Source organism: Callithrix jacchus, chromosome 12 (assembly GCF_049354715.1).
Source record: "Callithrix jacchus isolate 240 chromosome 12, calJac240_pri, whole genome shotgun sequence".
Taxonomy (NCBI): Eukaryota; Metazoa; Chordata; class Mammalia; order Primates; family Cebidae; genus Callithrix; species Callithrix jacchus.
This window is the reverse complement of record NC_133513.1, coordinates 115,669,350-115,696,660: the sequence shown is the minus strand read 5'-3', so window position 1 is coordinate 115,696,660 and position 27,311 is coordinate 115,669,350. Positions and strand designations below refer to the sequence as shown.

The 27,311-nt window shown below is 45.1% G+C and overlaps 1 protein-coding gene across 8 annotated transcripts in view; it reads right to left on the bottom strand.

Moving 5' to 3' along the window:
• Window positions 1-27,311, bottom strand: part of BTBD16 (BTB domain containing 16) — a 69,691-nt gene that overhangs the window by 21,520 nt on the left and 20,860 nt on the right. For all 8 annotated transcript variants that reach the window (XM_035269336.3, XM_078346695.1, XM_078346696.1 and 5 more), the window contains 3 exons: window positions 18,496-18,565; window positions 17,217-17,347; window positions 9,502-9,621 (listed from right to left, as the gene is read on the bottom strand). In XM_035269336.3, coding sequence (XP_035125227.3) covers window positions 9,502-9,621; window positions 17,217-17,347; window positions 18,496-18,565 — 321 coding nt within the window. The remainder of the gene's footprint in view (window positions 1-9,501; window positions 9,622-17,216; window positions 17,348-18,495; window positions 18,566-27,311) is intronic.

Sequence of the window (27,311 nt, the reverse complement as noted above, 5' to 3'; positions counted from 1 at the left end):
CACAGCAATGTCCCAGGCCTTCACATTCACGCACCACTCACTCACTGACTCACCAGAGCAACTTCTAGTCCTGAGAGCCTCATGCATGCTAAGTGCCCTGTACAGGTGTACCATTTTTTACCTTTTACATCATATTTTTTTACTGTACCTGTCCTATGTTTAGATACATGAATACTTACCACTGTGTTACAACTGCCTACGGTATTCAGTACAGAATACATTCTGTTCAGGTTTGTAGTTCAGCAGTGATACACTATTCCATATAGCCCAGGTGTGTAGTAGGTTATTATCTGGCTTGTGTAAGCACACCCTATGATGTTTGCACAAGGATGAAATAGCCTAACAATGCATGTCTCAGAACACATCCTAGTTGTTCAGTGATGCATGACTATACAACATTCTAGAAAGTGCAAACAAATCTAGAGTGACAAGAAGCAGATCTATGTTTGCCCAGGAATGGTGGTGGTGGAGCTGGGGAAAAGAAGATAAGTGGAGTTTTGTTTTTTGTTTTTTTAAGTTGGAGTCTTGCTCAGTCACCCAGGCTGGAATACAGGGGTACAATCTCAGCTCACTGCAACCTCCGCCTCCCAGGTTCAAGTAATTCTCATGCCTTAGCCTCCCAAGTAGCTGGGATTACAGAGGTGGGCCACCACACCCAACTTTGTATTTTTAGCAGAGACATAGTTTCACCATGTTGGCCAGGCTGGTCTTGAACTTCCAACCTCAGGTAATCCGCCCACCTCGGCCTCCCAAAGTGCTGGGATTACAAGAGTGAGGCACCAAGCTGGACTAAGAGGGGATTATTAAGTGTCATAAGGAAACCTTTGTGTGGGATGGATGTTTTCATTATTTTTACTGTAATGATCATTTTATAGGTACTTCCGTATATCAGAACTCATCAAATTGAAGGCTTAGCTATATGTAGTTTATTGAGTTCCAATTATTCCTCAAAAAAGCTCTAAAGTCTGTTAATTACTGGTGGCAATAAACATAAAACAATTTAGATGAAAAGAACACATTCCTTAAAAAACAAAAGATAACTAAAATTGACATAAAAAGACCCATAAAATCTGAATAATACTACATATATAGAGAAAAATTCTATCTATAACTAAAAGTCTTCCAAAATCTCAAGCCCAAATGGCTTTACTGATAAATTCTTCTAAATATTTAGGAAGACAAAACAGCAGTCTCTCTCAAACTCTTCTAGAAACAGAAAAAGAGGGACTGCTTTTACACTTATTTGATAAGACTAGTGTAACCTCAATATTAATTAAAAGCTAGCAAGGATACACCAAGAAAGGGAAATTTCAAGCTAATATCTCTCATGAATATATAGGCAAAAACTCTAAATAGTCAGCAAATAGAATTCAGTGACATAAAAGAGGACAACATTGCTTGACCTAGTTGGTTTCATTCTGGGAATACGCAGTTGGTTCACTATTAAAAAATAAATCAACAATTCTATACCTTGATTGCAGTGCTGGTTAAACAGGCATACCTCTTTATCAAAGTCATCAAATGTACGTTTAAAATGTACTCATTTTGCTGTAATTAAATCATACCTCAAAGTTTATTGCTTTAAAAATCGATATATTTTACCAAATTAACAGCAAAAAGGAGAAAACTATGTACCATTTTGATAGACTCTGAAAACCATTTAGTAAAGCTGCAAAGATTCACTCATGATTCAAAACTCTAGAAATAGGAGGGGATTTTCAAAACTGTAAGAGCATCTACACCAAACCCACAGCAAACGTCATACATGGATTGGGGAATTAATGAAAGCTTTTTTCCTGAGACTGGGAAGAAAACGAAAAGATGTTCATTATCAGCACATCTACTCAACATGGTACTGGAGAGTCTACCTACTGCAATAAGGAAAGAAAAATAAGTGAAAGACACGAGATTTGGAAAGGAAGAGATAACTCTAGTATTATTCTTTAAAATCACATAATTATACACAGAAAACATATAAGAGAATATACAGACTACTGAAATTAACAAGAAAATCTATCAATATCTGAACACAAAGTCAATATACAAAAACGATTGTACTTCTATATGTCAGCAATGAACAATTAGAATATAAAAGTTTTAAATGATACCATTTACCATAGAGTCAGCACACATTCCACACTTAGAAATAAATGTAACAGAAGGTGAGCAACACTTCTATTCAATAAACTACTAAATTTTACTGAGAGAAATTTTATTTTTATTTTTTTTGAGACAGGGTCTCACTTTGTCATCTAGTGATTGGCACAATCACAGCTCACTGCAGCCTCAACCTCCCAGGCTCAAGTGATCCTCCTGCCTCAGCCTCTAAAGTAGCTGGGACTACAGGAGGGTGCCACCATGCCCAGTTAATTTTTTAATTTTTTGTGACGAGGTCTCACTATATTGCCCAGGTTGGTCTCCAACCCCTGGCCTCAGGAGATCCTCCTGCCTTGGCCTCCCAAAGTGCTGGAATTACCAGTGTGAACCACCGGGCCTGGTTGAGAAATTTCAAAAGACAAAGATTTATACCATTTTATGGATTACAAATCTCAGTATTGTAAAGAGGTCAATTTTCCCCAAATTGATCTATATATTCAATGTCTTCCCAGTCAAAATCTCAGCATTTTTCTCTCCATTTTTTCTTTTTTTGGTGAAATTTGACAATTTGATTCTAAAGTAAATATGTGAAAATCCAAAGGACCAAGAATGACCAAGGTAATCTGGGAGAAGAAGAAAATTGGTGGATGTCTTATTCCATCTCAAGATTTATAATGAAACAGTAACTGAGAAAGTGTAGTACTTGTTCAAGGATAGGCAAGACTAATGACACAGAATAGAGACACTAACAATGATGCGTGTGTCATAGGTATAGTTGTGTGACACTAACATGTAACACATAGCATATAACTTATGTTATGACAAAGGTGACACTGCAGAGCAGTACGCCAAGCATGGCCTTTCCAATAAATGGTGCTGGATCACTTGTGCATCCTTATGAAAAGAAGGACCGTGACCATGGCCCCTCCCTCATATCATACTTTAAAAAATACGTCTGGATGGACTCTAGATCTAAATTCAAGGTAAGACAATGCAGCCTCTAGAAGAAAATAAGAGAATATCCACATGGCATTAGAATAGGCAAAGATTCTTAAATAGCACCAACTATAGGCCAGGTGCAGTGGCTCATACCTGTAATCCCAGCACTTTGGGAGGCCAAGGCGGGTGGATCAAGACCAGCCTGACCAACATGGTGAAACCCCATCTCTACTAAAAATATAAAAACTAGCCAGGCATGGTGGTGTGCACCTGTAATCCCAGCTACTCAGGAGACTGAGGCAGGAAAATCTTTTGAACCCAAGAGATGGAGGTTGCAGTAAGCTGAGGTGGTACCATTGCACTCCAGCCTGAGCAGCAGAGCAAGACTCCGTTTTTTAAAAAGGCACTAACTATAAAAGAAAGGCTTGCTAGATTGGACTGCCTTAAAATTTAAAATTTTGTTCATCAAAAGACCATTATGAGGCCAGGCACAGTGACTCGTGCCTGTAATCCCAGCATTTTGTGAGGCCGAGGCGGGCAGATCACCTGAGATCAAGAGTTCGAGACCAGCCTGGCTAACATAGTGAAACCCCGTCTCTAAGAAAAATACAAAAAATTAGCCTGGTATGGTGGCACATGCCTGTAATTCCAGTTATTCAGGAGGCTGAGGCAGGATAATAGCTTGTACCCAGGAGGCGGAGGTTGCAGTGAGAAGAGATTGTGCCAACTGTACTCCAGCCTGGGCAACAGAGTGAGACTCTGACTCAAAAAAAAAAAAAAAAAGACCATTATGCAAGGAAGAAAGCCAACCACAGAGAGAAGGTATTTGGAATTCATATATCCAAGGACATGGACCAGAAGATAGAAAAGAACATGACTGACCAATAGAAAAGATGGGTAAAGACTTGAGCAGGCACCTCACTAAAGAAGATGCCCAGTGGCTGACAAATAAAGAAATGGTCAACCTCATTAGCAGGGTAACGTAAATTAAAAGGGAATACGCAAATTAGTTCCAGTATCCATCCATTAGAAAAGTGAAAAACTGGCCAGGCATGGTGGCTCACACTTGTAATCCCAGCACTTTGTGAGGCCGAGGTGGGTGGATCACCTGAGGTTGGGAGTTCAAGACCAGCCTGGCAAACATAGCAAAACACCATCTCTACTAAAAATATAAAAATTAGCTGGGTGTAGTAGTGGATGCCTGTAGTCCCAGCTACTGGGGAGGCTGAGGCAGGAGAATCGCTTGAATCTGGGAGGTGGAAGTTGGTGAGATTGTGCCACTGCATTCCAGCCTCGGAGACAGAGCGAGAAGAAAGGAAAGGGAAGGGGAGGAAAGGGAGAGATGAAAGACTGAAGATGCCTAGTGTTGGCAAAGATATGGAAAAACCGGAATTCTCATGCGCTGATGGTTATGGAATTAGCACAGCCACTTTACAAAACTGGTTGGCAGCATTTACTAAAGTTAAACTTATTCATGCCCAGTGACATAGTAATTCTACTCCTAGGTTTTACCCCACAGAACACTTAATTATGTGTACCACAGACGTGTTCGTGATTGTACACAGCAATACTATTCCTAGTGGCTGAACATGTCCACCAACATCTGAACAAACTGTGGTATAATCATATAATGACATTTTCTATGAGAATGAACAAGCTATTGCTACATGCAGCCACATGGATGGATGTTACAGATACACTATTGCGTAAAAGAAGCCAGACATTTAACAGTGTATGCCACACAATTCCACTTACACAAAGTTCAAAAAAAGAAAAGACGTGTCAGTAGTAAAACAGGTCAGGATACTGTTTCCTTTTGGTAGAAGAGGTAGGGACTGGCATAAGAAGCTTTAGGAGCTGGCCATGTCCCCTGTGCTGGTCTGGTTACACAGGTGTGTTCACTTTGTAGAAACTCATTGAGCTGTTCATTTAAGGTTCACGCACTTTCCTGTATGAATTTTATGCCTTGATTTTAAAATGTTCTTTTAAAAAGTTGAAAATTTGCCTGCTTCTGGCCTTTCTCCAATTACAGGTTTTCACAGCTTTTCTGAACTTCTCAGAATACCAAGTGGAATGAAATGATGACTTTTCCTTCATGGATGAAGGCAACAGCTTTGCTTACATTTTTTGTTTTTTCCTACAAGGAGATGTTAAATTTAATTCTGGACAGCCTATTTGTTTTTCTAAACTAGCTATTGCCAGGAAAACGGACTGAAGAGTGTAGAGGGGTGTGTGTGTGTGTGTGTGTGTGCGCGCGTGTGCACGTGCACTTTAGGTGTGTGTAATTGTGTATGCGTTTATCTGCACATAGGTGTATGTTTGCAGGCATTTGTGTGTTTATGTTTCCTTCTTACACTGATGTTCTTGGATCGCAATAAACTTGAAGTTGTTTCTAAACATCTCACTAGGCAAAGAAACTTCTTCAACATTAGATCAGTGTCTGAGGCACATGTTCAAAAAATATTTGTTGAATGAATGAAAGATTGACCAAGAAACTCAATGAACAAAAAAAAAAAAAAATGGGAGAGTTGAAAAGACTTGGACGTATGTCTTTATTTTTGGGTACAGTTGTCGCTGGAGAAGGCAATTATTCAACTACATTCCCTCTTAGCCTGTCTTCCGGACTCTGCTGAGACAGATGAGGAAAGGGGCGTGTGACTCATTTTACTCAGCTGATGGCTCTCGACCCTCCTTTCCGGATGCTGGGCTGGCCGAGGCCATGCCCGCAGCTGCTGCTCAGCTTCTTTCCTAGCAGGGTCAAGGGCCGGGTGAGCTAATATTTGTTCAGCTTGCCCCACTACTGACACGTTAGGAAAGAGCAGTTCCATCTTGTGAGTTCCCATAATGTGATGGCCTCAAAATGTCCCCTTCTGCTGGAAGTAGATTGCTCTGTCATTTATTCTATCAATATTGGCAATTTTAAAAATTGGGCCAAATAGCTTCCTTTCTTCTCATTCCCCAGCCTGTCTCCCCGGGGGTCTGCTCCTCTGTCTCACTTTGAAATGCTCCTGGCACATCCCGGTCAGCGACCACTGGAGCTTCCTTGATTAGCTGTTCCCTTTGCCCCTTTGAACTTTGTAGCTCAACGCCCCTGGTGACGCAATGCTGGCCCAGGCTGTGACTCCCTGCAGTCTCCCTCCACCTCCACAGGGAGCAGAGGAGCCTTAGGGCAGCCGAGCCCTCCGGCCACCAGCCCTGCTAGGCCAGCAGCTACAAGGCCCCCACACTGCCGCTGGTCAGCCCTGGGGATCCTCTGCAGAGAATGGCAAATGTGGAATCAGGGTGCCACCAAGCCTGGCTCCTGCCTCCAGGATAGATACCGCTCATCTACTGCGACATTCTTCTTCTCAGAGCCTAGAGCAAAGCTGAGAATCTTTCTTGGGCTAGTGCACTCAATGGGCACCCCCCCATCGACAAAAATAGAAATTTGTCTGCTATCGCTGTGATTTCAAGTTGCCACACACATGGCATTCTCTGAATTTTCCATCAGCATTTAAGACCCACTTCTCTGAGATGAACTGAGCTACATAAAAATGAACCCAGCAAAGTGGCTCACACCTGCAATCCTAGTGCTTTGGGAGGCCAAGGTGGGAGGACCACCTCAGGCCAGGAGTTTGAGACCAGCCTGGCCAACATGGTGAAACCTCATCTCTACTACAAATACAAAAATTAGTTGGGTGTGGTGGCACGCATCTCTAGCCACAGCTATTCGGGAGGCTGAGGCACTAGAATTGCTTGAACCTGGGAGGCAGAGGTTGCAGCCAGCCAAGATAGTGTCACTGCACTCCAGCCTGGGTGACAGAGTGAGTCCCTGCCTCAAAAAAGAAAAAAAAAATAGTACCCAGCACAGTGGCTCATGCCTGTAATCCCAGTGCTTTGGGAGGCCAAGGTGGGAGGATCACTTGAGACCAGAAGTTTGAGACCAGCCTGGGCAACAGAGTGACCCTGTTTCTACAAATAATAATTTTTACAATTAGCCAGATGTGGTGACATGCACCTATAGTCTCAGCTACTCAGGAAACTGAGGTGAGAGGATCACTTGAACCTAGGAGTTTGAGGCTGTAGTGAGCTATGATCATGCCACTGTACTCCAACCTGGGTGACAGAGCAAGACCCTGTCTCAAAAAAAAAAAAAAAAAAAACAGAAAAGAAAAAAAGTCTGATGGAGACTCATAGTTCAGTAAGCCATTATATATGTCTAATGAGGTACCAGGCAAGTCGGGGCAAGAGGAAGGATTATAAGCCCTTTGTTGAAGCTGCTTATGATGTCCCTGGGAGGGGCAGGATATATACATGAACTGCAGGGTTCATCAGGGGCTGGGCAGCACAGCCCATCACACACAGAGAGAGGAGGCAGAGCAGGTGGGGGCTGGAGAAAGCAGGAGCAGCCAGGTCAGATCTCAGGTGAGGGAGCCCGAGACTCAGGAGATACATTTGGGAGATGGAGGCTACTGACAAGGGCACAACTTCGAGGTGCTACCACTCTGGAGCAGGAGATGAGCTGAGCAGGAGGAGAACCATCCTCAATGCTAAGAGTGGGCCACAGGGTCCTCTGTGCTGGCAGAGTGGGCCTGCACAGTGTGCCGGGGAGAGCATCCAAGCCCCTCATTTTCCCATCTTTTCTCCCAGTCCGATCCAGAGCTTGCTGGAGAGAGTGGAGGGCTGAGCAGGGAAGGGGGAGGTCGGGGAAGGGACACAGCAGGCTCTGGCTGTCTGGAGTCACCCCCATACTATAGCGAGAGGACTTGGCCCTGTTGAAAGATTTGTTGTCACTGCTTAGGTCGAGGCAATGACATGACTTGGAAAGAAGCAAATGGTTTCCAACAAAGAAAACTGTACAGGATCGGGGGCTTGGGGAAATGCATGGAGATGCGAGGTCTGGGACAAGTCAACGTAGATTCAAAAGGAAAACAGAAGCAAAGCTGTGGTGGTGAGAGACACCCATGTGCCCGGCACTCGGGGGAAGAGCTGTGGAGTCTCTGGCTCAGGAGTGACAGCAACTGCGGCAGGGGGCCCATACCTGCACTCCCTCCTCCTCACTTGCTTCTCCCGCATTAAAAACACAGCTCTAATGAATCACCACATTCTAGCTCTTTTCCTATCTCCCAGTGCTAAGACATTTCCAGTACGAGAGCTGACCTGGAGCCAAACAGCAATTCCTCCTGGTGTGCATGACTCATTGGAAAAAAGTGTCTCATAGGCTATTAAAAGAGTGGGGGAGGGCGGGTAAGACATTTGGGTTCAAAGTAAATTATATGGAAACTAAACAAAGTACATATAATTCCGACACTGAGTACTGCTTTCCTCAAATAACAAGACAGCCAGAAAAAATGGGCTCTTTAGTTAACACAGTGCACAGATGTTCCAGAAATGAATTAAATGCTTCAAGACAATGCAAATGAAACTTGGCTTAAACAGGTCAATCCACCGATTAATATGGGAAGGTGTGATTATCTGCTAAACTCACATATGCAAAAGAAATGAAGCATCTTTACTCCACTTCCTTAAACTCGCCTCATCACCCTTGGAAGCCCTCATTCCTGAGGACGTGGGGAACAGAAGCAGAAACCTGCCAAGGTTACGCCACTGGTTACTTCCACAGTTTGAGGCAGATCCTCAGTGAGCTACTACACCAGCTTTTGTGGGCACAGGAGACGAATCAATCCTATCTGCTGTTCCAGGAATGGGCAGCAAAGCATCTTGGGCATTGGCAGATCTGGGCTCAATTTCGGCTCCACTCCTTATCACCTACATGATCCCTGACAAGATACTGCATTTCTATATCAGTTTCCCCATCTGTAAAGTGGGAATAACAAAACCAGCCATCGGTATTACGTAGATTAAATGGGATAATGAATTGATAGTGCCTATCAGAGTGACAGTACCCGGTAAAGCATATTTCAGTGGTGCCCACTATTATCATCATAATTGTTATCTTCCTTTAAAATGGAGAAGTTTAGAGAGTATAAGAAACTGGGTTAATGCTGTTAAACCTTTGCTCATTCAATTGCTTTTTTCCTTTGTCCAGAAAACCCAGAATTTTATGTGTTACCTAGAGAAATATAAATGTGAATGACCTGGCCTGATTTAGGTACATTAAAAAATGAATTTTATTCAACCTGAGAAAGCTGATTGTTTTTTTACTGAAGTTTTAAAGGTGAGGGTAGAGTGGTCATTTTCCTGAACAGAGGAGTACCTTTTGTATCATGCCCATTTCTGGACACAAGTTCCCAGAAGCACCTGATCATCTCATAGTCCAACACCTACTCGTTATTTACTTTTCTAGATAATCTGGTGTTCTGAAAGCATCCTATAATCTTAGGCCCCATTAAAAACAAAAAAAACTGCCCTCTGAATGATGCTATGAAAAATTATATCACCGATGCTTTTCCCCTGTGACATTATGAGCAGTGTTTTACATTTCAGTATTTGTGCATTTCATCAATCAACACTAAGTTATGTTACCTCTTAAAAAACGTCAGCATGGTTTCATAAGTCGGAATTGCCATAATCTTGTGGTTTAGTTGCAGGAAGACCCAAAAAAGTATCGTTTTCAGAAGACGGAATTCACTAAAGGTAAACAACCTGGCCAAAATAAAAAGATTGAGAAGAAATTTTAGAAATAGCACAAAATCATGCTGCTTGTAAGAAAATGGTTAGAATGAGTTTGAGAATGAGGTGACACCACCCTTGATTCTGAAGGTAGCCTCAGACTTTAAGCAGTTAAACAGCTTGCTCAAGGACCCTCAACTGGGAAATGGCAGAACTAGAATGTGAATCTCAGCAGCCTGGCACTGGGGCCAGGTTTTCACGCACCATCTGTGCCCCTGCAAAACAACGATCATCATTTAATGAGCTCTTACTATGTGCCAGGTGTTCCCAAGATGTTTTCTGTAGATTCTTTCATTTAATTCCACACAACCATCCTGCAAAGTTAGGATATAGTCCTTACTTTTATAGATGTAGAAATTGCAATTAACCCTATGTTTATTTGAAATTTTAGTATTTTTTGTTCATCATGGCGTTTTTGCATCAATTTTAATTCTAATACATTACACTAAAATACACTACATCTTGTTGACTAAGTTTTTTTGACGCTCCCTTAAATTTTGCACCAAGGTGAGTGCCTCACTTGCCCCACCTCAGTTCTAGCCATGATTGAGGGCTGAACCCTGAATAACTTATCCAAGGTCACACAATTCTGGGCTCAGACCTGGGTACAGGCCAGGTTGGAATCTCAGTTCCTTGCCAAACTGGCTGTGGAACCTCGTGCGAGTTGCTTAACTGCCCTGCAGCTGCAGTGTCCTCATCTGTGAAAGTGTGACCACAGCAGCTGCTCAGAGGAGAGTGGTGCAGAGGGGATGAGGTGAGTGGATGAGTTTCCTTTCGCTCCCATAACAAACTGTCATAAACCAAGTGGTTCGAAACAACACGAATGTATTTTCTCATCATTCTGAAGGTCAGAAATACGAAACAAGGTGAGATCAAGCTGTCAGCAGGGCTTTATTTCTTCCAGAGGCTCGAGGGAGAATTGTTTCCTTGGCCTTTTCCAACACCCAGAAGCCACCCACATTCCTTTACCTGTGGCCTCTTTCTCAGTCTTTAAGTCAGCAGTTCAGTATCTTCAAATCTTTCTATGGTTCTGACTCTTTGGCCTCCTTCTTCACATTTACAAAGTCCTTGTGATCATACTGGGCCCACCCAGATCATCCAGAATAAGCTCCTCATTTTAAAGTAAGCTGACACTATTCACTATAGCGAAGACATGGAATCAACCTAGCTGCCCATCAGTAGTGGACTGGGTAAAAAAAAATGTGGTACATATACACCATAAAATACTATACAACCATAAAAAAGAACGAAGGCCTGTCCTTTGTAGCAACATGGGGAAAGCTGGAGGCCATTATCCCAAGCAAATTGACACAAGAAATAGAAAACTAAATACTGCATATTCTCACTTATGCAGTGGGAGCTTAAACATTGAATACACATGGACACAAATAAGGGCCTACTTGATGGTGGTGTGTAGGAAGAGGGTGAGGATTGAAAAACTATGTATAGGGTGGCATTATTCTGTTCTTTAATTTGTATCAAGAAATGTCTGAGACTGGATAATTTGTAAAGAAAAGAGGTTTAATTGGCTCACAATTCTATGGACTGTACAGAAAGCACAATGCTGGCATCTGCTTGGCTTCTGGAGAGGCCTCAGGAAACTTATCATTTTGGCAGAAGGAAAAGTGGGAGGAGGATGTCACACAGCTAGAGCAGGAGCAGGAGACGGTGAGGCAGGAGGTGCCACATGCTTTTAAATGAGCAGATCTCAAGTGAACTCACTATCAGGAGAACAGCACTAAGAGGATGGTGCTAAGCCCCATTAGTGAGAAATCTACCCTCACGATTCAATCACCTCTCATCAGGCCTCACCTCCAATACCGGGTATTACAATTCAACATGAGATTTGGTGGGGATACACATCCAAACGACGGGTGACAAAATTATCTGTACACCAAATCTCTGTGGCATGCAATTTACTCATGTAACAACCTGTGCATGTACCCCAAACCCAAAATAAGAGTTGGAAAGAAGGGCCAGGCACAGTGGCTCACGCCTATAATCCCAGCTACTCAGGAGGCTGACGCAGAGAATCGCTTGAACCTGGGAGGCGGAGGTTGCAGTGAGCCGAGATTGTGCCACTGCACCCCAGCCTGGGCGACAGAGTGAGACTCCATCTCAAAAAGAAAGAAAGAAAGAAAGAAAAGAATCAGCTGATTAGTGACCTTAGTTCCCTCTGCAACCTTAGTTTCCTTTGCCATACAACCTAACATATTCATGGGTTCCAGAGAGTGGGATGTGGACACTGTGGGGCCGTCATTCTAATGACTACACACACACAAAGTGCCTAGTACAGTGCCTGGCACATCATGACATGCTCAGCGGCTGGAAGCTCTTATGCATACATGGAAGGGTCAGGTCCTAGCTCCAGAGCCTGTGCAGTGCCTGCTGCAGCATAAGGCCTCTCCTCCAGAAATGAGCATTGCCAAAGAATAGCTGCTACCCCATTGCGGCAGCTCTGTAAGTGTGGCTGTTTCCCAGACCCCTTCTCTAGCAGCCTCTGACGGTTGGTTACCTTTGCAACCATTTCAACCCTTCTTAAACCCACTGATATTTTCAGTCTCTGACCATGGACATAGCACCCTGGCCTTAAAATATGTCACCACTTCTTCATTCAACCACTGTCTGTGGTTATGGTGGGTGGCACGAAAGGCAAATCGTGACTCTAAAGGATACTGGAAGTGTCACCCACCTCTCATGCTATTTCTGAACAGAGTAAAACTGTCTCTGTCCTCTCCTTTGGTTTTCAGACCACCTACACATGCACGGACTTTGACTCCGGTCAGACAGGACCAAGTTTGTCACCATCTAGGCAATCATCGTGAGGCAGGAAGGGGACACTCTCCACAGAGCCACTTGGTATGATGTCCCCATGAAGAACTTTGTCAGCGGGGCTGGCGAAATGGAGGGACTTCCAATGGAAACTCCACACCTGAGGTCTTCAAGCCCAGAAGGTCCTTTGAGGTCTTACTAAAGAGGAGCTAGCAGCAACATGGGGGAGTTCTTGGGAAATCCATGAATCAGAATCCTGGTTCTATTATTTATGAAGGATAATTATTAAAGCAAATTCCTCTGTCTTTAGGTCAATATCAGACCTGAAAGTATTCGTTTCTGCAACAGATAACCACACCAAAGACATTCATACAACTTTTTATTTAACTAAGAGCTCTGATGGCCTCAATCAAGACAGAACTCACAAGGGCTTAACCCTCCCTCCCTGGGCTGCACCATGTGTGTTTACTGGCACTCACAAGCAGCCACTGGAATGTAACTGATATCTGTTCTTTAGAGAAAAAAAACAATGCTCTTCATAAGACACTGCCCTCTATTTTTCACTGAGAAAATTATATCTAAATAATAAAGGCCTTCTTGTGCATATAGACCATAGAGAAAGCCACGACCACGTGAGTAAGATATGAACAAGGATGCCCACTGCTGCATCACTTGTCTTGGCAAACAAACAAACAAAAGAAAACAAAAGGCCATTAGGAAGGGAATGAAAAGAGATCACTGTGCATTCATCCAACAGAACCATGTACAATTAAAAGTTAAAATGCTAATCAGATATGTAAATATCAGCATGGAGAGAACACAACACACGAATAAGCGGATAAGTTGCGGGATGTTGCAATCACGATGAGAACACGTATTTCAAGTTTAAATCTTTCAAGCCAGTATTATTTATGTGGCAAGAGGAAAATCAAGTAGATGAAATCTGCACAAGTTCCTAACAGTGGTTTAATTGTCTTTAGGAGGGGAAGGAGGCAGAAAATGAGCAGGGAATGGGACTGGGAGGGGCACATAGATGACTTCTGCTTCACTGGAAAGGTTTGATGTCTCAATTTAAGAAAAAATACCAACATTCGTTCATTTGGGGAGATGAGAACAACTGCATTTTGTATTATCATCCTACTTTTACACTTTTTTACAGTAAAAATAATATTAATATCCTTATTGTTCTTGACCATCAGTGAGGAAAATGAAGGCCTCATGCACAGCACATCAGTGGGCCAGTAATGACCATGGGATTTAAGCCACTCAGATGTGGGTTCAAACCCCAACTCCCATGTTGCATGGAGAGACTGTCAGCTGATCCCATGGTTTCCTATAATCTCTATCCCACAGGCAAGAAGCACCAATAATAGTATCCACCTCATTAGGCTGCTATAGGATTCAGTCTGGATAACCCACACAGAGTGTTCTGTATACAACTAGTGCTTAATAATTGGTGGGTATTGTTAGTATTAGCTAAAGAAGCACTGGGTTCAGGGACTATTACATTTGAGATGGTTGCCCAGAGGTGTCCCAGACACCCATGGGAACCTTGTCCCATGCTGAAGGGCAGGTTGTGGAACAAATGTGACAAAGAGGCCATGCATAGCTCTTCTTGGGGAATTCTTGAGACCCCGAGACTTCTCGGGTCACAGACGGGAAGTCAGGGAGAATTGGAAACACAGGCAGGCAGTGCTGCTGGTTGCAAGGTCATCTTTTGTTGAGATGGGAGCTAGATGGTGCTCTGAGGTCCCTAACCTCCTAAGTCCGTGAGGAGCTAGGCTTCCAGGAAAACAACTTGGAATGAAAGTTTCTTAGTATTAGAGTTAGTAGAACAGGGTAACCCAGCAGTGACCTCTATGAAGAAAATTAACTGAAAACCAAATGCCAGGCAAGTAAATTAAAACCAGAGGCCCAAGAGGTTAGAAAAACTGTAGCCTGTTTTACCCCAGGTGGTTTACATGATGGAAAACAAAACCTGAAGGAAGATGAGCTCGAGGGACTTCGGATAGAGACAGCCAAATGGCCCAGAAGCTGCAGCCTTCACTAAAAAAAATGGACGCTGTTCCAAACACCTGTGACCACAAACTGGGGGACTGGCCCCACAGCTGGAGGGGCAGAGAAGTCAGGCCAAAGGCCACTCCATCCCTGACGCTGGAGTCTGCATTCCACACATCCCACTCTGGGGCCACGTGGCTCCTTGGGACCATCAGTTCTCACTACGTCCTTTCAGTTGCTGGTAACCTTGGCCTTCATGACCAGCGATGAGGGGCGCAGCACCCAGGGCAAGATTGGACTTTGGAGCCAGTGGAGGCCCTGCCCCGCTCATTAGCCCTCTTATATCAGGGATAACAACTGTGCCCACCACAGGGGGTGGTGAGGATAGAAAGGGACAGCACACACAGCACACAGCACACGTCACAATGTTAGCTCGAGAAAGGTTCATTGTGAACCAGCTGTGGACCATGGTGCCAAATCCACGGGCCAGCAGCCTGAAACTCACAAGCACCCCATACGAGAAGCCCTAGCAGGTGAAACTTCTAACAAGCCTCCTCCTTCCTGAAGGGAGCCACACAGGGCTCTTCCCCCTTCAGTGATAGACTATCTGTTCAGACAGCTCCTGGGGAGGGGCCGGAGGAGCAGGACCCATTTTCCACATCAGTCATGTCTGCCAGGCCGGTGAGTCTAGACACTTGACACGTAATGCTCTTGACCTCTTTTCCTGCCCAGCGTGCGTCTGTCAGGCTTATGCCACCACTAACGTTCTGGTTGTGGTCAGACATTTTTTTCTCTTTAACCAAGTTAATGCTGCCAGGGTGTGACAGCTCAGCCTTTCCAAGGGAGGGACATTATGAAAACTCTAAGAGATGCCATGTTTATCTTTTCTTCAACAATTACGCAACTTTGCTCCACTGGGGAGTAGGGGAGCGCCTGAGTGGGGGAAAGCAGAGAACACCCCGGAATGACTTTAGAAGTGCACCCAATGTCCTGAGCTGGCCTGAAGCTGGGATTCCCGGGGGCTTCCTACAGAATATGGTCTCCTTCCCTCCATCCCAGAACTCCGTTCTACCTGACTCGCATCTCTGCAAATGTCAGGGCATTACATGCTATGTAGCCACTTCAAACCAACAGTGGAATAAATCTTTCCAAATCTAATTTCTGAAACCAGAACACTTTCCACACATAAACATGAGTAAACACTCATTTTCTAATATTCTACTAGGATTTTCAGTGGAATGTAGTTTTCACTTTTGAAATTTCCTCAAAGGTAATAAAATTTGGGTAACTTGGAAATGAGTACCAAGATCTTTTTGAATAAAGTCCTAAAGAGATATGACAACTAAGTGGTCCTAACAGAATCCTGCACTGGAGAAAAAAACACTATGAAAGACAGTATTGGGCAAGTGACGTTCAAGTATTACATCAATGTAAATTTTTTCAAGTTGATAACTGCACTATAATTTCCAAAAAATTCTTCTTCTTAGGAAATAAACACTGAAGCATGTGGAGTAAAGGACCTTAATAAATGTGACTTACCCCAAATATTAATATTTCAGAAAAAAAACAAGTGTGTATATAGATACACGCAGAGATGCAGATGATATAACAAGCAGGGCAGAAATTGAACTCTAGCGTGATTGACGGCACAGGGTGTATACAATCTATGCATTATTCTTGCAACTTTTCTGTAAGTTTGGAAATTCTTTTTCGCAAATACAAATGTTTAAGACACAAGTATAAAATAGAAAGTTCTTTTGACTTAGTCATTTCACTTCTGGGAATTCAATGTGGGGAAAGAATCTGAGATGAAGATAAATGTTGAAGGATGTTCACCAGTGTGCTATTTGTATTGGTAAAAGATTGGAAATAACCTAAAAAGCCTGGCATGGGGGAATATCTCCTTGAATTTCTGCAAAGGAGAAGGAGAGCTGGCAGAGGACAGGCATTTCAGGCAGGAGGATGGGCATGAACTGGGGCCTGGTATGGGGAGGTGTTCAGCAGGGAAGTTTCCGGGGGTCGCCGGTGGCTGCACTCACGCTGTGTGAGATCAAAGAGCCAGGTCCAGAGGCAAAGGCTGTTGGCTAGAGATGCGATTAGAAGGGGGTCTAGACCGGAAGCAAGACAGTTAGAGGTCACCTTGGTCCAAATAAGAGACCCTGGAGCTCCGGTCTTGGGCTGGGGCTGCTACCAGCGGAGAGAGGTCCATAGCGCTGGACTTGATTGGGAAGTAGAAATGACCCCAGGGTCGGGGTGCGGCCAAAGTGGTGTCCAGGACTCTCAAGGCTCTAGCTTGATCTGCTAGTCAGATGGTGGAGGAACACTGGGGGCAGGCTTGGGTGCAGGAAAGGGCAGGGGCACTGAGATTTGGGTTTTAACTCTAATTGCCAGAGAGGTCAAGCAGGCAGTCAGACATGTGGGTCTAGAATTATTCAGCAGAGGAGTCAGGGCTGGAGATGTAAATGATTCAGGGCGAGAGATTTTATTTTCTATAATGAGTGTGCATTAATGTTGTCAGGATTTTTTCTAAAAATTACTTAGGTAATTAAGTCTTTCATTTTTCCTACCCAGGCGAGTAATGAGACAACAGGGACTCAGAGGGTCCCTACCCACAAGAAGGAGCGTGAAGTGACCCCTGTTCCCAAGGCCGCACACAGCACCCTGAGTTCCAGCCCCAGCCGAGGCCCAACTGTCCGGGAGGCCAGGATGCTAAGGCGTGAGTGCAGCCTCCCCCAGAGCCCATCCCCCCCAGGTTAGCCCCCACCTTCTCCCAAGCCCCTCTCAGAGCCAGCTCTGACCTGGGAGACTTCAGCACTTTGTGGAGCAGGTCCTGCGGGACTCTGCAGAGGTGGACGTGTGTCCCCAGCAGAGGAACCAAGTTCATTTCCAGCCACTTCTCGCAGGCCGTGGTGAGCTGCTCTTCCTTGTACTAAGACAAGAAAAGCCAGTTAATGAAGTCCTGAACTCTTGGCGCCCTCTGCTGGCCTGCGAGGACGCTACATGTGTGCTCCGAGGGAGAGTCGCTGCAGACACGCTCAAATGTTTTCTACAAAATACGTGAATTACAGCGGATACCGTTTTCAAAGTGTTTTTTTCTACGCTGGAGCCGCTGCACTTGGCTGATTTAAATCAATCCTCACTGAAAACCTATGAGATGGGTTCATAGTCTTCCCTATGTTACTAGTGGGGAAACATACTCCCAGGTTCCTGCTCTTGCCTGTTACCAGTCACACAACTCATAAGTGGCAGAGCCGGATGCGAACCCCCCATAGGCCTTGCACACTGGCCCAAGTCAGTGGCTGATCATGGAGGGCTCAGGGGGTGTGCTCGAGGGAGTTCTGAGGCTACGGTGTGAACACACCCAAAAAGCAAGAATTAAAGGGCAGGGGAAGTAGAAAAGGCTTCCCCCCAGGGACCTTGAGAGAGTCTTAGCACACCTCGAATAGCTGCAGGGCCTGGGGTGCTTCTGCAGCCCAAGAGGTGCTGAGAAATGCTGACCAGAATGCAGATGCCACCACAAGTGGCCTTGGAATTGCCAGGGGGGTGAAGGGGAGGACGTGACAATAGGAAACTGTGGCATGCTGACTGGTAACCCCCAGGCCATTGATGGCCACACAGGGGGAGCTGGAGTCACGAGGCCTGGGGTTTCGACCCAGCTGGTTTCCCCAGGCACTGAGGTTGCTGCCCTCTGTGGCTCTGTTTTCTCCTCTGAGAATAAGCATTGGGTTCTATCATTTATTCCTAACTCTGGCACACTGACTAGACCCAGGTGGGTCCAGACCTCACAGCTCCAGCAAGAACGTCCTGGAAGCTCTTCTGCTGTTTCAGTGAGAAAGGCTCTGCTGCTTCTTCCCCACCTCAGATTAAAGTCTTTCTACTTTTTTGATGCTAAAACATCCTTTTAACAATAAAAAGTCTTTTTTAAAACAAATGTGTTCATGTGGCAAAATAAAATATATGGTGATGTCAAATAGATATTCTGGGGAGAACTTGGCCTGGTGGGTGAAATCCCAGCATCTGGGCTGCTCCTGAAGTCCCCCTGCCAGGGGTCCCGTGCCCTATCCGGATTATTCTCACCTTGCAGCCAGCCTCATAGAATTTCCTGATGGTGGTTGGCGTGAGACCGGCCATCATCACGTCCAGGCACCTACAGAGAGAACTGCAGTTTCTGGAGAAGCCCCGTGCAGCTTTTGGAGACGTGAGAAGTCCCAGAGGTTCTTTTTTTTCTTGTTTCTTTTTATTATACTTTAACTTCTGGCGTACACGTACAGAACGTGCAGGTTACATAGGTATGCACGTGCCACGGTGGCTGGCTACATCCCTCACCCCGTCCTCTACGTTAGGTATTTCTCCCAATGCTATCCCTCCCCTATCCCCCACTCCCTGGTATCCCTCCCCTAGCCCCCCAACCCCCAACAGGCCCCAGTGTGTGATGTTCCCCTCCCTGTGTCCATGTGTTCTCACTGCTCAATATCCACTAATGAGTGAGAACATATGGTGTTTGTTTTTCTGTTCCTGTGTGAGTTTGCTGAGAATGATGATTTCTAGCTTTATCCATGTCCCTGCCAAGGACATGAACTCATCCTTTTTGTGGCTGCATAGTATTCCATGGTGTGTATGTGCCACATTTTCTTTATCCAGTCTATCATTGATGGGCATTTGGGTTGGTTCCAAGTGTTTGCTATTGCAAACAGTGCTGCAATAAACATACGTGTGCATGTGTCTTTATAGAAGAATGATGTATAGTCCTTTGGGTATATACTGAGTAATGGGATTGCTGGGTCAAATGGTATTTCTATTGCTAGATCCTTAAGGAATCGCCAACACTGTCTTCACTATCTTCCACAATGGTTGAATTAATTTACACTCCTACCAACAGTGTAAAAGCAACAGAGACCTTTCACATGGAAGGGAGCCTTGCTTTAGCGATATGGACATTTGGCCAGAGGACAAGACCAGCATGGCTTCTTAGAAATAGCTCTGGGCTGGGAGATGAGGCCAGAGATCACATCCTTCAGGCGAAAACAAAACAAAAACCCTATAGCAAGGAACAGGATTACTGCTCAAAGCTGAAGTGCCACCAGGTGCTGAGCTAAGATTCGATTTTAGCTGACTTGGCCCTCTGGTCACCCCCTTCCTGAGGACCGTCTGTCTGTACAGAGCCTTATGGTGCCACTAGAGGGGCCTTAGGCCCCTTTCCACTCTGTGCACAAATGGAATCAAAAAGAAGCTTTCAGATGAAAGTCTCTGTGTGCTTATGACTAGGACCTGTTGGTTTGGCTCACCCGCCCACGAAGGATCTATTCACTGAGCATGTGCTACGTGCTAGGCACCCAGCGAGGTCCTCGTGCAAAGAACAAAACTGATAGGCCAGTGAGGTGACATGTTAACTCAACTTTCAGACAGATAACCACATTTAACAGTTATGTTAAGGGTTAAACAGTTAAAGAACAGGTGATGAGAAGGCAGAAAATGGGGACTTCAGCCTAGTGTGGTCAAATCAGAAAAGGGATCAGCAGTCAGAAGAATGGCACTTAAAACCTGAAAGAGGCAGACCAAGCATTGGTCAGGCCAGGGATTGGAAGACCAGCATCCCAAGGAGAGGAAACAGCGTATGCAAAGTTCCTGGGGCAGGAGCAGGTGCCAGGCTTTGAGGGGATGTCAGGGCTGGCCTAGCTGCAGGGCAGTGAGTTTGACACTGCTCCACACTGCCCCCTCTCTCTCCCTCTTTGACTACTGTAATTCGTCTGGGCTCAGTTCCGGCAGCACTTCCTCTTGGAAGTCTCCCTGATTGCTCCTCTCCACATACCCCCTTAGCTTTGATTTCCATGACTTCCTTCTTCTACCTGGTTCTTTGCCTCCCTCCAAGAAGGGCATGGGCCGGGGCAGATGGAGGGTGGTTGGTGTGCTCTGTGGCAGTTAGGGTCACAGACGTTTCAGTGACTGAAATTTCCCAGCTAATGGTAACCTCTCTTCAGCAAAATTGCCTCACAGGATGTTCATTCATTGAACAGGACACCTGAGAATAGCCACTGGGATCTCATATTGAAGCACAGCTTGGAACTCATTATGACTCAGTGGTTGTCCTAAGCTCAGCTGAGACACACACTGCTCACAGGCAGAGGCTTCAACGACATCTAGCACCTTCTGCACTTATTCTAAAATGTAGCCTTCAAGAGGCCAGACCAGAAGGCAGCTGGGGTCTCGTTGCCACCAACAACCACATCCCGAGAGGGCAGCTTTTACTGAGTTATATTTTGATGTTCTGCTTTTGCCAACATCAGGGAAAAAAAACATTACAAGATTCATTGTTCTATTTATGGATATTCTATGGATATTGTTGAGGACATCGATCATTAGGTCGTTTGGGGTCATCTGCTGAAGACATTCACAGTTTTAATACTAACAGTAGCTGTAATTCTCCCAAGTGTTTTTTTTTTTTTTTTTTAAGGGACGGGGTCTCACTATGTTGCCCAGTCTGGAGTGAAATGGCTATTCACAGGTGTGCTCCCACTACTGATCAGCACGGGAGTTTTGACCTGCTCTGTTTCCGACCTGGGCTGGATCACCCCTCCTTAGGCAAACTTGTGGTCCCCCACTCCTGGGAGGTCACCATATTGATGCAGAACTCAGTGCAGACACCCGATTGGCATAACGCACTACAGCCCAGAACTCCTGGGCTTGAGCGATCCTCCCACCACAGCCTCCTGAGTAGCTGGGACTACATACAGGCACACGCCACCGTGCCCGGCCAAGTGATTTGTTTTTTAAACTTTTATCTGGTTTTTATTTTTATCTCATGTCACTGATCAAGTGTCCCTTTTTATCTGCTGCTACCAAGTCCAGAGCTGGAGGTGTGGCCCATTTTAGGAAGAGCATGGGTTATTAGAGTTAGCATACAATTTTAGCCTTTCCATCTTTTTCTTTCTCCTTAAAAAAAATAATAATTTGGCATTCTGTTGCCTTATTTCATGTATTCATGGAAGCCACTCAAAGCCTTTACTAGAAGAAGTTAAGAAATTATCAGTGAATAAGTAATCTGGTCACGACCAAGGCACTTTACCCCCTCGTGTGCTAGGATTGGCCCTTCACACCATGAGACCGACTATCCATGAGGTGGTGTCTTGAGTACTGGAGAAACCTGTGCTAAGGAAACACGGGGCGCTGCTGTCATTTCCTGGGCACTTTGGCTTCTAGGACTGCTGGGTCCTGTCAATCCCGTACCTTGGCTGTCTCTTGAGCCTGCCCTCCTCCTGCTCCCACTTCCCCTGCCTCCTTCAGACCCTCCTGGTCTCTCAGCTGAGCCTCGGCATAGCCTCTCAAAAGCTGGCCTCCCTGCCTTGCAGCCATCCCACATCCTTCACACAGGAGGGGCTCAGCCTCAACTGCAGAGACTCTGCCACTCTCCCCTCCCACACCCAGGCTCCCCGCTCTGCTGACTGAACCAAGACCTACTCATGTGGCTACAAGGTCCTGCATGACCTGGGCTCATCCAAACCTCTGGCCATCGAAGCTGTATTGAGTCTTAGTGGCCAGGCCCATCCCAGTTTGTTGCTGCTCCGCCCTGTCCCCCCTCTCTCCCTCTTTGACTGCTGTAATTCTTCCAAGCTCAGCTGCAGCACAACCTCCTCTTGGAAGCCACCCTGATTGCTCCTCCCCCCATACTGCCTTAGTTTTGATTCCCATGCCTTCTTCTACCTGGTTCCTTGCCTCCCTCTATCTCCCGTGAAACAACAGACTGACAGGTCGCAGCCCTCCCCATCAAATCCATCCTGAGTGCCAGCTCTGTGACAACCTGCGCTGCTGGTTCTGGAAATGCCACCAGGGACAGATGGAAGCCCTTTCCTCCTGGAGCACATGGCCTCACCAGTCAGCAGAGGGTGAAGCCCAAGGTGTGAGGGGGCTGAACAGGAGGCTCGGGCCCCACCCTCACGGGGCTCAGGAGCCTTTAGATGCCAGCTTTTATCTGTCAAAATCTACAGGGAACACTAGCTGGGCTTGGAGCTGCCAGGGAGGAATGAATGCCCCAGAAGGCTGGCACCTTCTCTTATGCTTCCTCTTCCACACTGTCAAACTCATTGGCTGGACTGGACTGGAATGATCAGATTTCCCAGACCAAAGGAAGCAAAGAAAGCCACCCAGGCTCACCTCTGGCTCAGGCAGGTGGGGGCTTTCCATTTCCAGAATTTTTTTTTTTTTGAGACGGAATTTCGCTCTTGTTACCCAGGCTGGAGTGCAATGGCGCGATCTCGGCTCACCGCAACCTCTGCCTCCTGGGTTCAGGCAATTCTCCTGCCTCAGCCTCCTGAGTAGCTGGGATTACAGGCACGCGCCACTATGCCCAGCTAATTTTTTGTATTTTTAGTAGAGACGGGGATTCACCATGTTGACCAGGATGGTCTCAATCTCTTGACCTCATGATCCACCCGCCTCGGCCTCCCAACATTTCCAGAAATTCTAAAGGACAAGGTAATTGAGCACAGAGGAAGTTCAGCCCTGCATGGAGGCAAGAAAATGCTCTTCCGGGCCTGTGAGCCTGGAGGAGCCCAAGTGACAACCAGGGAGGTGCTCCGTGTGGATGTATGTGAGCATGTGTGTGCATACACATATGTGCATATATGTGCTGGTACATATATGTGACAGCCATAATCCCAGCTGTGACTCTAGCCCAAGTGCCAATGAAGAAGTTGACATGAGAGTCAAAGAAATATTACCCAGTGGAAGCTGTGTGCACACACTGCACACCTCAAAGATGGGAGGCCTCGGGTACGTGTGATTCAGAATTAAGCAGTCATCTGGCAATTTCCCCACTGCCTGGGAGCTCAGCTGAGATAACCTGTGAGGTCTCATTCAGTACCGGAACATTGTGAAGCTTTCAGAGTGACCTGGGGCACTTCTGTTACACACACACACACACACACGCACAGACCCTATGGTGCCACACCCTGCCAACTGCACCATCAGCCTCTCAAAGGCAGGCAAGACCCAGCCCAGCTGTGTGCAGGCCTGCCCTGGCCTCTGCCCTAGAATCCCAGCCCCACCACAATTATCTGGAGAATCTTGGGCAGGTCCCATCAACTTCAGGCAAGGCTGTTTGCTCATCAGTGGAATGAAAGGTTTGGCTCAGTATCTGCAGAGCCCTTCCTGCTCTGGCATTCAAAACAAGGCAGTGGGAGGGGAAAGGAGACTGAAGAACCTGCCATTCTTGGTTCATCTCTGGATCAGCTGAGGGGAGAGTTCTGAAGGCTAGATGTGGCTTCCAGTCTGCTCCTAAGGTAGGGCAGCTGAGGCTTGGAGACAGAAAGTGACCAGAGGCCCCACTTCAAGAGGGAAGCTGCTCTTCCAGCATTCAGGTCAGAGAAACCTTCCTGGACCACACCAGAAAATAGCTGCTCAGAAATTCTCTGTGTAAATGAGCTATGATTCCATAGTTATACATCACAAGGCTATGCTGGGCTGACAGTGGGTGATACATACCATGGAAGGGGCATGAGGAATCTCAGGGAAAGCTGGACTTTTCACCCCACCACCTTCAGGTCAAGGCCAGATTCCTTAGCTGGCTCTAAGAGGCTCTACCAGTGGGCTCTGCCTGTAACTCCTCATCTCTCATCTGCCACAGCCACCTAACCCCACAGTCTGACCAAACACACTGGAGTGCCTCTTCAGGACGCCAGGCCCCTCCTCAACAACGCTACCAGATGCTCCAGATTAAAGGCCCGGCCCCAGTCATTTCAGGATTCCCAGAATGAGGCATCCGCTCAAAAACGTTTGTGGGGTTGAATCTCACTGTGTGAACTCCACAAAAAAAGGAATTGAAACCTGTAAGATCCCCAGGAGAAATCCATCTCTTCCCTCTGCAGAGCAGCTAATGCCTTCTCTTGGTTTAGATGGAATATTCATTCATTCCTTCATTCACTCAGATAAAGAGCCTGAGGTTTAAGAAGCAAACAAACCAGGCAGACCATCTCCTGCCCTGATCTCTTCTTTATATTGAATTGCATCAGGAATCAGGAAAAAAAGCTACGAGATACCATCTCTGTCTTCAGGACGTCAAGCCGGTAGGCATACATCCCTGAAAGCGCCGGAAGAAGAAACAAAACATTCTAGAGAAATGAATCCCGGATCCAAGATGGCCAACCACTAACAGCTCAGGATTGTAGCTCCCAGTGAAAGCCCAGAGAACGAGACGACGCCACACTTTTGGACGAATTTTCGTCACTCACTGATCAGCCGATTCCCAGTGGAGGAGCCCCACGGGTCACCAGCGCCTCTTGTGGCCGCCGCAGCGGTTTTGCCGGCGTCTCGGTGCAGCAGCTCTTCATGCAGAGCCAACGGGACTGCTTCCCCTACTGACCGGAGTTTGGAGCTCCGGGAAGTCAGAGCCGCTTGTTGCGGACTCAAGAGGGAAGCCAGACCAGAGGTTCCCGGGCAGAAGGGCACCATCAGTCTTATCGCTGCTATTTAGGCCGCCACAGTGGGTTGCTCGGATCCCAGCACTGGGAATCAATAAGTCGGACGTCGACTCAGAAAACTAATTAGAAAGGCGGTTCATCTACAATGAACGGAAAAAAACAGCCTAAGAAGGCCGAGTATACTCAAAATCAGAACCCATCAGCAACGGAACAAGCCCTGATGGAAAAGGACTCATCAGCAACCGAACAAGCCCTGATGGAAAAGGACTCATCAGTAACGGAACAAGCCCTGATGGAAAGGACTGTGTTCCATTATCTGAAGTAGGCTTCAAAAGGTGGATGATAAGAAACTTCTGGGAGTTAAAAGAACTTGTTCTAACCCAATGTAAAGAAACTAAGAACTTGGAAAAAAGGTTCGATGAAATGTTGAAAAGAATAGACAATATAGAGAGGAATACAAATGAACTTATGAAAAATACAACACGAGAACTTAGTGAAATATGTACAAGCTTAAACAGCCGAATGGATCAAGCAGAAGAAAGGGTATCAGAGGTCGAAGATCAACTTAATGAAACAAAACAAGACAAGAATAGAGAAAAAAGGATAAAAAGGAATGAGCAAAGTCTCCAAGCAATATGGGACTATGTGAAAAGAACTAATATACACTTGATTGGTGTACATGAATGTGACGGAGAGAATGAATTCAAGCTGGAAAATACTCTCCAGGACATTATCCAGGAAAATTTTCCTAATTTAGCAAAGCAGGACACTATTCAACCCCAGGCAATACAGAGGACACCACAAAGATATTCCTCAAGAAGACCAACCCCAAGGCACATAATCGTTAGATTCACCAAGATCGAAACGAAGGAGAAAATATTAAGGGCAGCCAGAGAGAAAGATCAAGTTACCCATAAAGGTAAGCCTATTAGGCTTACAGCAGATCTGTCAACGGAAACCCTACAAGCTAGAAGAGAGTGGGGGCCAATATTCAATACACTTAATCAACAGAACTTTCAGCCCAGAATTTCATATCCTGCCAATTTAAGCTTTACATTTGAAGGAAAAATAAAATTTTTTAGGAACAAGCAAGTACTCAGAGATTTTATTACCACCAGGCCTGCTTTACAAGAACTTCTAAAAGAAGCATTATACACAGAAAGGAACAACCAGTATGACCCTTTCTAAAAATACACCAAAAAGTAAAGAGCATTAACATAAAGAAGAATTTTTATCAACAAAAGGACAAAATAGCCAGTTAATATCAAACGGCAGCAACCCTAAATTTAAATCGACCAAATCCCCCAATCAAAAGATACAGACAAAATCTAACAGTATATCCAAAGATGTACATAGACTCAAAATAAAGGGTTGGAAAAAAAAAATGTACCAACCAAATGGAGAGCAAAAATAAATAAATAAAAAGCAGGAGTTGCAATTTTCACATTTGACAAAATAGATTTCAAACTACAAGGATACAAGGATAAAAGGATTAATGTAATAATAAGAGATCTTAACACCCAGATACATAAGACCCATAATGAGATTTAGATTCAACGAGACAGAAAATTGATAACGATATCCAGGACTGGAACTAAGATCCAGAACAAATAAACTCAATAGAGCTCTCCATTTTAAACACACAAAATATACATTATCCACAAAATCTAACGATGTATCTAAAGATATACAAAGACTCAAAACAAGGGGATGGGAAAAAACTCACCAACCAAATGGAGAGCAAAAATAAATAAATAAATAGCAGGAGTTGCAATTCTCACACTTAATAAAATAGATTTCAAAGCTACAAGGATGCAAGGGTAAAAGGATTAATGCAACAATAAGAGATCTTAACACCCAGATACATAAGACACATAATGAGATTTAGATTCAACGAGACAACAAATTGATAATGATATCCAGGACTTGAACTCAGAGCCAGAACAAATAAACACAATAGAGGTCTCCATTTTAAACACATAAAATATGCATTAACCACTTTAAACACTCAAAATATTGATCGGCCATTATTGAAACCCATTTTAGGAATGAAGTAATATTCCTTTTTCCCTCTTTTTCTTTTTTTCCCCTTCTTCTCTTTTTCCCTCAAAAAAAAAAAAAAAATTCACAACGCAGGATAAAATAGAAAAAAAAAAAAAAAAGAAATGAATCCCATGAATGATTTTCCACTTGGTTCACTTACCCTTTCATAAGCATTCACGGTATGGAGGAATATTATGGGATATACGAAAAAGGAGGGGAGGTTCCAAGAAATGCTCCTTCTTACTACAGGTACTCATTTGACTTGAACACATAGCACAACACTTTCCATTTAGGAATTCCCGAACTTCATTCCATCCACCTTTATTCACTTCCGACATCTTGGAGACTGCCGGACAGGAGATTTTAGAGGGCAGGGATCCTGCCCATCTGGTCCCTCACTGTCTCCTTGGCCACCCAGAGAAGCCCAAGAAATTGTCC